Source organism: Somniosus microcephalus, chromosome 34 (assembly GCF_052327205.1).
Source record: "Somniosus microcephalus isolate GS21.2 chromosome 34, FLI_Smic_1.0, whole genome shotgun sequence".
Taxonomy (NCBI): Eukaryota; Metazoa; Chordata; class Chondrichthyes; order Squaliformes; family Somniosidae; genus Somniosus; species Somniosus microcephalus.
In genome coordinates, this window is record NC_141020.1 from 27,714,730 (window position 1) to 27,728,439 (window position 13,710).

Here is a 13,710-nt window from a genome sequence, read left to right on the forward strand (position 1 = left end):
GCAACATAGTACAGGAAACTTTGTGCTATCCGGCACCGGCGGGACCAAGCTGTTGCCGTCCCATCAAAAGTGCCGGACAAACCAGCGTTAATGTTGAAACATACAGAGCTCCGTATCTGGCAACAAACCCTGTTGCTTAGCAACAGCTTCTAAACAGTCGGCCGTACCTTGCAAGCGTCTCTGTAGCTTAGCAACAGCTTCAGCAAGACCTTGCAGAGCCTGACTGGTGGGAAAAAAAGCAACAAAAAGGAAAAAAAACCTAACGAAACGGCTCCTGATTTTTGCCGGTGGATCGAGCATTCCGGACAGTTAACCTCCGGATAAACCAAAGTTTCCTGTAATGTGGGGAGCGGGAAGAGGGAGACAAGAGAGGGAGAGAGTGAAAAGAAAGAGAAAAGGAGACATCAACACTGATGCACACAGCCCAATTAACAGACTGCCAATCTGGTTAGTTTACAGAATGAATCTTCCTCTCCTCTAATCATTGTACAGCACAGAAGGAGGCCATTCGGCCCATCGAGTCTGCGCCGGCTCTTTCGAAGAGCAATCCAGTTAGTCCCACTCCCCCGCTCTTTCCCCATATCTCTGCAATGTTTTCTCCTTCAAGTATTTATCCAATTCCATTTTGAAGGCTGCTATTGAATCTATATCCACCACTCTATGAGGAAGTGCATTCCAAATCCTAACCACTCGTCGTGTAAAAAGGTTGTTCCTCATGTCGCCGCTGGTTCTTTTGCCAATCACCTTAAATCTGTGTTGTCTGGTTATCGACCCTTCAGCCATTGGAAACAGTTTCTCTTTACTCACTCTATCTAAATCATTCATGATGGCTCTTTAAACTTTACATTATATTCTTCCAAGGGTGTTTTTACACGACAGTTAGACTGCAAGCAGAGCCTGAATTCAGCCTGACCGGACATCGGATCCAAGTGGAGAGGCGCTCCCTGGAGGTGGGAGTCTCACTCTGCGTGGACCTGAACTCCACATTTTCACTACGCAAATTTAGCGTCAGTATGCACAGAAAATGTTTTGTAGCAACATTCAACGTGTAGTGTGAATGCACATTAAGACAATACATCTCCTAGTATATTGGGGTCATAAATAGAAGATAGTCACTAATAAATTAACTAAGAAATTCAGGAGAATGTGGAACTTGCTACCACGTGGAATGGTTGAGGCAAATAGCATCGATGTATTTTAGGGAACATTGAGGGAGAAAGGAGTAGAAGGATATATTGTTAGGGTGAGATGAAGTAAGGTGGGAGGAAGCTCGTGTGAAGCATAAACACCGGCAAAGATCAGTAGGGCTGAATGGCCTGTTTCTGTGCTGTAAATTCTATGCAAATCTATGAACACCAGTTACTAGAAAATTAATGTCTGCCTCTACATGGTGCAAATTCCACCTCTGTACTTTCTCAGTAGCACCTACAGACAGAGTGAAGTACCTCAACGGAAAAAAGGTACTGTCTTCGGAGAACGAATGTCCGATGTTATAATTACCCAACAGAGGAATTGACAAGTACTTACATTGCTGGTGTTCCAGGCGTTTGAGGGTTATATTGGGGGTTGACCTGTGGAGACGGCACATCCGTGTAGCCTGGAGTCTGCGGGTTGGGTGTTCCACCGTACGCCTGCGGAGATGGGGTGGGCTCATCATCGTAAGGGAAATCATACTCGTCGTCATTCCTGTGAAATCAAAGGGAAGAAAGGTTTTCGTGAGGGGTGGGGGGAAATAAAATAAACTTGCAAAGAATGAAAATGCACACGATCTTGTGAAAAAATTAATTACTTAATTTATGATTGCACTAATCTTTGCTGCAAGCCGAACTGTACAGCTTTGGTTTCAGTGTTACTAACCTGGAGGGCGTGTTGGGATTGTTAGGGTCCCAAGCACCGCTCTGTCCTGGTGTCCTGCTCCCATCGTGAACTGGCGTCTGGGAACCATAATGAGGGGTTCGACTCCCTAGAAACATGGAAATAAGTCTGAAACATACTGATCTTCACAGTCATTTCAGTTGCAGGGCAGAATATGCATGCACTCAACATTTAATTATTTTCGATTAAATTGCTTTGGAGATTCTGCAGTGATTTTAGCTATGAAAGATACGGCAATGCCCAATATGGAGCTCCTGCACACGCTCCACTTCCTTGCTCTCATTCACCGTCCGGACACACCTCAGCTAACTCCTGGGTGGTAGAGTGTGCTGCATGGAGCTGTGGTATCTCGCACCTTTTTGTGCCACTTCACGGATAACCAGGCCGCACGTCATTTCAGTGGCCAGGAGGAAACCGTTTTCCCACGTTTTCCTGGCGCGCGAGAGCTTGCAGCCCCTGTTCCATTAGTTAAGGGGGCTGCTCCTCAACTTCTGGCTTCACTTCAGCCTGACACTCCTAATCCGTGGCCACCCTGTACGATGGTGGTGCGGGGGGGGGGAGGAGTTGGAGGATTTCCTCGAGGCAGAGCCAAAGCTGCCACCCACAGGGGCCAGGGTGTGTGGAATCCGCAGGGAGGGTCACTCTGACTGCCCTGCCTCTCTTCCATGGTCTTGGAGAGGGGTTACGCGGGGGTCCACCAGCAATGTTCCCATTAAGCTGCGTGGCCACGCGGCAGTTTGGAGGTCCCGCGCAGGCCACTCGGTGGATTTTAAAATGGGAAAAACTGTGCATGCACGGAAACCTGAATGGGCCGCGCAGCCCGTTAAAGGGGCCGTGCACCCAAAAAATTAGTGGGAACATTGTCCACCAGTACTCTGGAGACCTTCTGCGACCATTGGGCACCGTAGGATGTTAGCTGTATTATTAACCAGGCGAACCAAATCATGTTTATAAAATAAAGTGAAACTAAATCCTATCAGTTTGAATAGACGGTGAGAGAATATTGCTGTAGTGGTGCCCTCCTCAAAGAGGGGGTACTTGTGCTGGGGTTTTTGGTTTTGGTTCACAGAGCTGCTCTTTTGGTCCACATTTAAATAGTCCCACAGTATGGCCTCATTACTCCAGTTTAAAATGTCACAACACTTCCTTAATGGTGCACTGGGTAAAGGCAATGTCTGCTGTAGTGTTGACCATGTACATGAGAAAGGCCCAGGTTTAATTCTCATTCTCTGTCAGGTTAGTCCTCAGCCAGTACAAATAAAAGCAACCAAGGTTCCTGCTCCTGATCGTTATCTACTGATCCCAGGGAGAAGCACAACTCTTGTGTAGGTTGGGAGAGGAAAGGATGGAGCTCAGCTTTGACATACTCGCTAGACAAGGTCTTGGAGAGTGGCCAGCACCAGCAGAACCAAACCCAAGCAACAACTGATGCCTTCAGCAGAGGAGAGAAAGTGCCCAATTAACTGGGCATTCCACCATCTTTCCACTTAACTGCCAATTAATCTCTTTAAAGTGGCTGAAAAATGGCCTGAAACTTTCACTTTCAAATTCCCAGAGCTTTTAAACGTGAGTTGCACCATCTCAGTTTCGCAAAAGACTTAGGGTTTCAAGTCCGAGAAAAAATATTCAACCACGTGCCTCACCTGCTGGAACCAATTCCGCCTTTCGAATCTCTTTATATACACAGGAATGTTTTTGCTCTGATGGACGTTTAAGTCTGATGTGCAGGTACTTTGGGACAGATTACAGAGTTTATAACTAGACAGTAAAGATAAACTGTCAGGGGAATAAATACACTTTTGATCAGATCTACACAAATGTCGGTCGTGCTTGGTAATTTCGATTACGAGGCTAAGTAGGCCACACTGGGAATGTGTGGACTTGTTATGGGTTTGCACACATGAATTAATGGGGCACAAAGCCCAGCCCCTGTTGTTTTAAAACTCATATAAATGAAGACCTTCAGATCATGAATGCACTGTCTTTGATTTTCTTGATTGCACAGCTCAAGTAAGTTTTGCATATGCTGCTTCGTCCACAGGCACTCTCAGAATACCTCAGTTCCTGGGGCATGATGCCAATTTAATCCAAGAATTTAATTAAAATGATCAGTGGATAAATGAGAAGTGAAAAGGAAAAAAAAAAACCATATTGTATCTAGATGAGTGAACTTACCATCGTGTAAAGGCGTCTGGGAGCCGTACATGGGTGTCCGAGACCCTGAGCCATACATCGGGGTTTGGGAGCCATACATTGGGGTACGACTGTAAGCAGATGTCAAACCGCCCTTCTTCTTCGAGTCCCTGGAATTCAAGCATTAAATCATTTAATATTTTTCCCTACAAATCAAATTCCACCACGAGGAACCATTTAGCTCACGATACCTCCAGGTAGTAAAATATAATAAATATTAAATTAAATAAATACATATATATCAAATAAATAAAATATGTATATAAAAACTCCTACACTTTCCAGAATTCAATGTAAAAGAACCACAACATTTTGCAAATTGCCAACATCAGTCTTAAGAAGTTCCAGTTCTTCCCCTGCCCCTTTTCTTTACCACGTTCCCCCCCCTCCTGAAGATGCTGACTCCTTGTTTGGTTTCAGCTCCACAGGTGCCAGGCACCCACCAGCACATCACCAAAAGCAGTCATTATTCGTTAGTGAGCCTCGACAGTGAGCGTCAGCAGGCTATTCTATGACCTTGAGCCAAGCCAGTTCATTCGATTTCATTCATTCGGTCCTTGCATCACAATCACTCATCGCCTTCAACATCGGTTCCTCTTTCACCGAAGCTCGATACTTACACTGTAGTGAGGCGCTGGCGATCTACAGAAATGGTCTGGCAGGTGGAATGAAGCTCAACTCGAGCTGTGGATTCTGTCGCATCCTTTACTACACCAATGTAACCTGCAGAAACAATTACAGGCACTGAGTTCGACCTGAGCATGGTAATACTGGATTGAATTACTTCTCGTGTCAGCTGTGGCTCAGTGGGTAGTACTCTCACTCTCTCAGTCAGAAGGTTGAGGGTTCAAGTCCCACTCCAAAGAATTGAGCACAACAAATCTAGGCTGACACTCCAGTGCAGTGCTGAAGGAGCGCTGCACTGTCGGAGGTGCCGTCTTTCAGATGAGACGTTAAACCCCGTCTGCTCTCTCAGGTGGATGTAAAAGATCCCACGGCACTATTTCAAAGAGCAGGAGAGTTCTCCCCGGTGTCCCGGCCAATATTTATCCTTCAATCAACATAATAAAAACAGATTATCTGGTCGTTATCACATTGCTGTTTGTGGGAGCTTGCTGTGCGCAAACTGGCTGCTGCATTTCCTACATTACAACAGTGACTACACTTCAAAAAGTACCTCACTGGCTGTAAAGCGCTTTAAGACGTTCGGTGGCCGTGAAAGACACGATATAAATGCAAGTCTTTCTTTCTCTTGTAATTCCAGGCACTGAGCGAGCAAAGATTGGCCCTGTACATTATATGTAGCAAAATCCTAATAGGTTATTTATAAAAGTGTCTATAGTTTGCTACATATCGCTCATAAAGCAAGTATTCTCCTGTAGTGACGCTAGACAGAAACAGCAGTGTATTGAATTTCTGCTCCAGGGTACATGTACTTTACAACAGTGTATTTAATATTTATAGAAATTCATATTGCACAATTCATATAGCAAAACTAAATGGCAGGAGCGTAACACTATAAGAAATGTTACTGTTCTGAACTTCTAGAGAACATTTTCCACTTCACTAGACTACTACGTAGTTACAAATCCTGAGGCATTCAGGATCATTTCAGACAGGCTGAAAAAATGAGGTTTGCAGTTGAAATAGATGTAATTCAGTGAGAATAATTCTCGAGCTTGAATTTTAAATGCATTAACATCTCAACCTAAAGTGTAGCTTCCCTCCCTTCTTCACACAACAGGTATTAGAAATCTGGAACTCCCCCCACCCCCCCCCGCCGAAAAGCTGTTGAGGCTGGGGGTCAATTGAAAATTTCAAAACTGAGCTCGATAGATTTTTGTTGGGTAAGGGTAACGGAACGACAACGGGTAAATGGAGTTAAGATACAGATCAGCCATGAACTACCCGAATGGTGAAATAGACCCGAGGGGGATGAATCGCCATCTCTAGTTCCGTGCTCCCTCTCCCTTGGTGACTGCCTGGTCTGGTCCTGAGCCTCACAGACAATGTCAATTCATGACAAGAGTTCAAAGGAAACATGGTGACTTTCAGCCATTAGGGCGGGGATTAACAGGGTAGATGCTGAGAGGTTGTTTCCCCTGGCGGGAGAGTCTAGAACTAGGGGGCAGAGTCTCAGGATAAGGGGTCGGCCATTTAAGACTGAAATGAGGAGGAATTTCTTCACTCAGAGGGTTGTGAATCTTTGGAACTCTCTACCCTAGAGGGCTGTGGATGCTCAGTCGTTGAGTATATTCAAGGCTGAGATCGATAGATTTTTGGATTCTAGGGGTCAAGGGATAAGGAGATCGGGCAGGAAAGTGGAGTTGAGGTCGATGATCAGCCATGATCTTATTGAATGGCAGAGCTGGCTCGAGGGGCCGCGTGGCGGAGCAGGCTCGAGGGGCCGCGCGGCGGAGCAGGCTCGAGGGGCCGCGCGGCGGAGCAGGCTCGAGGGGCCGCGCGGCGGAGCAGGCTCGAGGGGTCGTGCGGCGGAGCAGGCTCGAGGGGCCGCGCGGCGGAGCAGGCTCGAGGGGCCGCGCGGCGGAGCAGGCTCGAGGGGCCGTGCGGCGGAGCAGGCTCGAGGGGCCGTACGGCCCACTCCTGCTCCTAATTATGTTCTTATGTTAGTGATTACCAAGCTATGAAAATGATCTTCAATCATCGTCATCAAAAATATTGCCTAAAAATTATTGGGATTTTTATACTGCAAATAATCAGTTATTTGCAGAACTTTTGATGTTAACAGCATTCTATTTCTGAAGTTATTTTTTTTTTTAAATGAAACAAAATAATGTAAACATAAGCTGGCACTGACGAGACAGTAACCACAGTATTGTACATCAGGAACCTCTAGATGAGGCAGTTTGTTGGGGTTTTGTGGTGTACATTGCCTTGAGCAGACAGCCTACACAAGTTGGTGTTATTTTTAAAAAGGAAGTCTCTGTTTTTCATTGTCGAAGGGATTCCACACATACCTTTATATGGTCCTTGTGAAATGCGGACCGTTTGTCCGATCAGATCGTTATCTCTACGTCCTCGACCGCGGCCCATTCCCCCTTGTCCTCCAAACCCACCGCCTCGAGGAGCTGCAAGATCAAATAAACATCGAACTCTGCGCAGTCATCAATAAACTCACTATAAATGTACCATACATACAGGGCACAGACACATTCTAACCCTCAGCATGTGATTCTACAAATCACGGAAATGGGATTGGAGTTAAACATTCACTCCCTCCACCACCGGCGTACCGTGTCTGCAGTGTATACCATCTACAGCAACTCAACAGGGCTTCTTCAACAGCACCTCCCAAACCCACGACCTCTACCACCTAGAAAGACAGGGGCAGCAGGCGCAATGGGAACAGAATCAGCTCCAAGTTCCCCTCCAAGTCACACACCGTCTGGACTTGGAAAGATATCGCCGTTCCTTCATCGTCGCTGGGTCAAAATCCTGGCACTCCCTCCCTAACAGCACTGTGGGACTACCTTCACCACACGGACTGCAGTGGTTCAAGAAGGGGGCTCACCACCACCTTCTCGACGGCAATTAGGGATGGGCAATAAATGCTGGATTTGCCAGCGACGGCCACATCCCAAGGGTCAACGGTTAGAAACAATCAGAATGAAACAAAAATGAGTATGTGGACTGTAACATATTTAAAACATTATATACTAAATATTGATTTAACAGTGCAGTCATAGATTTGTTAAACTGCTCACACCAAAATCACTTATTATTGATAAACAGGAGGAGGGATCATCACCAAGCCCAGTGCTGTCCTCCCGAACTCAGGAGCTAGTAGTTAGCAAACAAGACTTCATCTACAAAGTAACTGCCCTCTTTGAAAGTAGTTCAGTTACTGTAACCTGCCTAATATATGCTGGAAATTTCATATTATTTAAATAAAGGAAAACCACTTTGAAAAGGAACATCAGTGTTTGGGTAAGTGTGCATTATTCTTATTATTTAATCATCAGCCTTTTGTTTTAAACATAGTGGATAGTTCAGAATTACAGGACTCTCTGGGGAGCCCGGCGCCCATCTATTTTAAACCTCAGACTACAAGCAAGCCCAAGAAAAATCTGGTCTCTGGGCCAACTAGTCATAAGTTCTTCCCTCTCCTGCTTACTGATTCTCTAACATCACAGCATCATTCACTAACCTGTGCGATGTGTCTGAACGTCTATGGCAGACAACTGGTTTAGCCGTTAATCCTCAGATTGAGCTGGGCCAAATAAAGCACTATCGGGTCTCTGCCAAAACCGCACTATTCCAGGGTCATTCTGGAATGTAAAGATAACCCCCAGCTTCTCTTCTCCACTACCAACTGCCTCCTTAAATCCCTCTCCCCTTCCAACAAGTACGAGGAGCTCGTGGACTTTGTCAGCAAGATTGAGATCATCCGTTCAGTTGCCTCTGCCGCTTCCCTCCCTTCCCCGAGCCCACCAAGACAAACTTTCCCCAGGTTCCCCCCTGCCCTAGCCCTGAACTCGCATCTTTCTCTAGTTTCGCTCCTCATGCTCTCTGAGCTCATCTTGCCCACAAGACCCACCTCCTGCTTTCTCGGTCCTATTCCCACTAAACTGCTGACCACCCAACTTCCCTTCCTGGCCTCCATGTTAGCCGATATTGTAAACCATTCCCTCTTCTCTGGTACTGACCCCTCCCCCTCAAATCATCATCCCCCTCCCCAAAAAATCCAACCTTACTCCTCAGTCCTTGCAAACTACCGCCCCACCTCCAACCTCCCATTCCTCTCCAAAGTTCCTGAACGTGTAGTCGCCTTCCAAATCCATGCCCATCTTTCCCACAACTCCATGTTTAAAACTGTTAGGCTTCCCCCCCTCCCTGCCATAGCACTGAAATGGCCCTCATCAATCACAAATAGCAATGGTGCACTATGCATCCTCAATCTTCTCGACCTGTCTGCAGCCTTTGATACGGTTGACCATTCTCCTCCCGCCACCTCTCCTCCGTTGTCCAACTCAGCGGGACTGCCCTTGCTCGGTTCCATTCCTATCTATCCAGTTGTAGCCAGAGAATCTGCAATGGCTTCTCTTCCTGTTCCCTCTGGAGACCCCCCCCCCCCAAGGATCTATCCTTGGCCCCCTCCTATTTCTCATCTGATGGTGCCGCCGACAGGGCAGCATGTACAAGAAACGACGTCAGCTTCCACATGTACACTGATGTCAACCAGCTCTACCTTACCACCACCTCTCTCAACCCCTCCACTGCCTCTGTGTTGTCAAGACTGCTGGTCCAACATCCAGTATTTGATGAGCTTAAATTTCCTCCAATTAAACATTGGGAAGACAGAAGCCACAGTCTTCAGCCCCGCAACAAACTCTCCTCCCTTGGCACGGTCCCAGGCTGAACCAGACTGTTTGCAACCTCGACCCCCTCATTCACCAAGAATGCCTACACAGCAAGTGTCAGTAGGTGAACATTTAGGGAACAGTGATCATAGTATCATAAGGTTTAGATTAGCTATGGAAAAGGACAGGGAGCGATCTAGAGTAAGAATGTTTAACTGGGGGGAAGGCCAATTTCAGTGGGATGAGAATGGATCTGGCCCGGGTAAACTGGAATCAAAGATTGGCAGGCAAAACTGTAATGGAACAATGGGCTGCCTTTAAAGAGGAAATAGTTCAGGTACAGTTGAGGTACATTCCCACTAGGGGGAAAGGCAGGGCAACTAAAGTCAGCACTCCCTGGGTGACGAAAGAGATAGAGAATACGATGAAGCAGAAAAAGAGTGCGTATGACAGATGTCAGGTTGCAAATACACCTGAGAATCAGGCTATATATAGAAAGATCGGAGAAGTGAAAAAGAAAATAAAAAGGGCAAAAGAGGGTATGAGAATAGAATGGCAGCTAACAAAAGGTAATCCAAAAGTCTTCTTTAGGCATATAAATAGTAAAAGGCAAGTAAGAGGAGGGGTGGGGCCGATTAGGGACCAAAAAGGAGTCCTACACATGGAGGCAGAGGGTACGGCTGAGGTACTAAACAAGTACTTTGCATCTGTCTTCACCAAGGAAGAGGATGTGCCATAGACATAGTAAAGGAGGTGGTAGTGGAGACACTTGATGGGACAAAAATTGATAAAGAGGTGTTAGAAAGTCTGGCTGTACAAAGTAAATAAATCACCAGGAGCGAACGGGATGCATCCTAGGATGCTGAGGGAATTGAGCGAGGAAATCGTGGAGGTACTGGCCATAATATTCCAATCCTCCTCAGATACAGGGGTGGTGCCAGAGGACTGGAGAATTGCAAATGTTACACCATTGTTCAAAAAAGTGTGTAAAGATAAACCCAGCAACTACAGGCCAGTCAATTTAACCTCGGTAGTGGGGAAGCTTTTAGAAACAGTAATCAGGGACAAAATTAACAGTCACTTGGATAGGTGTGGATTAATTAAGGAAAGCAAGCATGGATTTGTTAAAGGCAAATCGTGTTTAACCAACTTGATCGAGTTCTTGATGAGGTAAGAGAGGATTGATGAGGCTAATGCGGTTGACATAGTGTACATGGATTTCCAAAAGGCGTTCGACAAAGTACCACAAAATAGGCTTGCCAGCAAAGTTGAAGCCCATGGAATAAAAGGGACAGTGGCAGCACGGATACGAAATTGGCTAAGTGACAGGAAACAGAGAGTAGTGGTGAATGGTTGTTTTTCTTACTGGAGGAAGGTATAGAGTGGTGCTCTCCAGGGTCGGTTCTAGGACCACCGTTTTTCTTGATATGTATTGATGACTTGGACGTGGGTGTACAGGGCGCAATTTTGAAATTTGCAGATGATACAAAACTTGGTGGTACAGTGAACAGTGAAGATCAGAATGATAGACTTCAGAAAGGCATAGACAGGCTGGTGAAATGGGCAGACATGTGACAGATAAAATTTAACACAGAAAAGAAGCTGGAGAAACTGGGGTTGTTCTTCTTGGAGCAGAGAAGATTGAGAGAAGATTTGACAGAGGTGTTCATGAGGGGTCTGGACAGAGTCGACAGAGAGACACTGTTCCCATTGGCAGAAGGGTCAAGAACCAGAGGACACAGATTTAAGGTGATTGGCAAAAGAACCAAAGGCTACGCAAGAAAAAACTCTTTTTTTTTTTTTTTTTTTAAACACAGCGAGGGGTTAAGATCTGGAATGCACTGCCTGAAAGGGTGGTGGAGGCAGACTCAATCTTATCTTTCAAAAGGGAGTTGGATAAGTATCTGAAAGAAAAGAATTTGCAGGGCTACGGGGAAAGGGCGGGGGAGTGGGACTAGCGGAGAGTCGACACGGGCTGGACAGGCTGAATGGCCTTCTTCCGTGCTGTAAGCGTTCTATGATTCGAACCACCCCCACAATAATCTGCCATCTCCAGCCATCGACTGCTGAAAACTGGCCCATGTTTTTGTTCCCTCTAGACGCGACTGCTCCAACACCATCATGGCCGGGCTCCCTGTGGTAAACCACTGTTATTGTATCCTACTGTTATCGTTATTGCATATTGTTACCTCTGGTTGGCGCTGTGTGCCAATGCATGCCTCAGCTGGCTCCGCCCACATGACCAGGTATAAAGGTGGGTGTTTCGGCAACCCACTTCCTTCTTGGAACCAGTTGGCCACGAGAGACATGCTCTGTTCTTTAGTTAATAAAAACCTCTTCATTACTTTCCTAATTCATCGCCTTTTATGGAGTAATTGATAAGCGTATCAATTTTATTAACTAAAAGTAAAATCTCGACACCTGAACTGCAACAACAGCAGGCGTTGCTGCGAGCCCTCAGACCAGCATGCCTTGACCTCGACCCTCAAGCAGCGGGTTCATCGACCAATTTCGAACGCTGGCTGAGCTGCTTTGCATCCTTCCTAGAAGCCTCCGCCGTGACATCGGAGGAGAACAAACTAAAAGTTTTGACCGCCCAGGTGAGCCCTCAAGTATATACACTCATCCGGGATGCTACTACGTACACGGCGGCCCTCGAACTACTAAAAGGGCAATACACGCGCCCAGTGAACACGATTTACGCCAGACACCTCTTGGGATCCCGCAGGCAGCAACCGGGCAGCATATTGTTACCTCTGGTTGGCGCTGTGTACCAATGCATGCCTCAGCTGGCTCCGCCCACATGACCAGGTATAAAGGTGGGTGTTTCGGCAACCCACTTCCTTCTTGGAACCAGTTGGCCACGAGAGGCATGCTCTGTTCTTTAGTTAATAAAAACCTCTTCATTACTTTCCTAATTCATCGCCTTTTATGGAGTAATTGATAAGCGTATCACTCCCATTTTCAACGCTCCATAAACTTGCTCATCTAAATCTCTGCTGCCCGTATCGTAACTCGCACCTGTTCATACATCACCCCTGTGCACGCTGACCTACATTGGCTTCTGGTCTGGCAGCGCCTCAACTTTAAAATCCTCCTCCTGGTGTTCAAACCCCTCCATGGATTCGCCCCTCCCTATCTATGTAACCTCCTCTAGCCCTGCAACCCTCCGAAAACTCTGCGTTCCTCCCATTCTTCGCTCCACCGTTGCTGGCCGTGCCTTCAGCTGCCTCGGCCATAAGCTCTGGAAGTCCCTCTCATTAAAACTTAACACTTTGACCAAGTCTTTGGTTACTAATGTCCCCTTCATTGGCTCGGTGTCAGTTTTGGTTTGACAATGCTCCTGTGAAGCACCTTGGGGTGTTTTAATATGTTAAAAGACGCTATTATAAATGCAAGTTGTTGTTGTTATATCTGAGTAAACACCACCGAGTCTCAATCTACCTCGATTGTACACCAGCTTATTGCAAAGGCTTTCCTCAGATCCATTTGACACTCTCTTGTAACAGGCTTCAATAAATGGTTAAACCCACTTGGCAATTTTTTTTTTTGAAAAAGTGTTGGATGATGAAACAAACATTAATAAAGCTCTGCTACATGGCCCCATAAATCCACCATTTGTAATACAGGAGGGGAGTTCACTCATAAAAGTCACAGGAAACACAGAACCAATGACTTGCAGTTCGGTGTCACTGTAGCAATCGCAGAGCCTCCCATTAAAAACCATTGTAGCTACCCGTGCAAAGCTAAGAAAATGGAAAATAGCTTCACGCTTAAACAGACCAAAGGGGAAAAATTGCATTGTATGATATTAAAGGAGTATACACCTTAGATAAGATAGCAACAGATCTTCCAATCATATCAATATCACAATGCTGTGTGCGCTCATTACTGGTTTTCAAGTGCATATGTCCCACCAAAGCAGAAGTTGTAGATCGCATAGCGACTTGGGAGTTCACTCACCTCCACCACTGGGGTGCATTGGACTGCTGATCCGGGGGCTCATCGGGGCAAAACCGCTCACTGTGAAATTTGTAACATCCCTTGGCTGCAATAAAAGTTAAATAAATAAGTCACTGAAGAAGGACCAGTCTGTGTTAATTGTCATGCTAGTTCAAGAGGCAGTCCCACTTTAAAAAAAAATTATTTGTTTTCTCGACAACTCTTGTCCCCTTGCTCGCCGAGGCAATGAGTTGGAGTATGGTTCTACAGGTATCGGGTGCACACCAAGAACTTGGACAAGTAGCCATTATTCATGAGTGAGCTGAGATGAGACAGTGAGGGGGGGCAGACTGACTCAAACCCTGTCATCACCTGATGT

The 13,710-nt window shown here is 46.2% G+C and overlaps 1 protein-coding gene across 5 annotated transcripts in view; it reads right to left on the reverse strand.

Moving 5' to 3' along the window:
* supt5h (SPT5 homolog, DSIF elongation factor subunit) overlaps positions 1 to 13,710 on the reverse strand; it is a 119,734-nt gene that overhangs the window by 29,720 nt on the left and 76,304 nt on the right. For all 5 annotated transcript variants that reach the window (XM_085973606.1, XM_085973604.1, XM_085973605.1 and 2 more), the window contains 6 exons: positions 13,353 to 13,437; positions 7,047 to 7,157; positions 4,689 to 4,791; positions 4,051 to 4,178; positions 1,858 to 1,963; positions 1,528 to 1,686 (listed from right to left, as the gene is read on the reverse strand). In XM_085973606.1, coding sequence (XP_085829732.1) covers positions 1,528 to 1,686; positions 1,858 to 1,963; positions 4,051 to 4,178; positions 4,689 to 4,791; positions 7,047 to 7,157; positions 13,353 to 13,437 — 692 coding nt within the window. The remainder of the gene's footprint in view (positions 1 to 1,527; positions 1,687 to 1,857; positions 1,964 to 4,050; positions 4,179 to 4,688; positions 4,792 to 7,046; positions 7,158 to 13,352; positions 13,438 to 13,710) is intronic.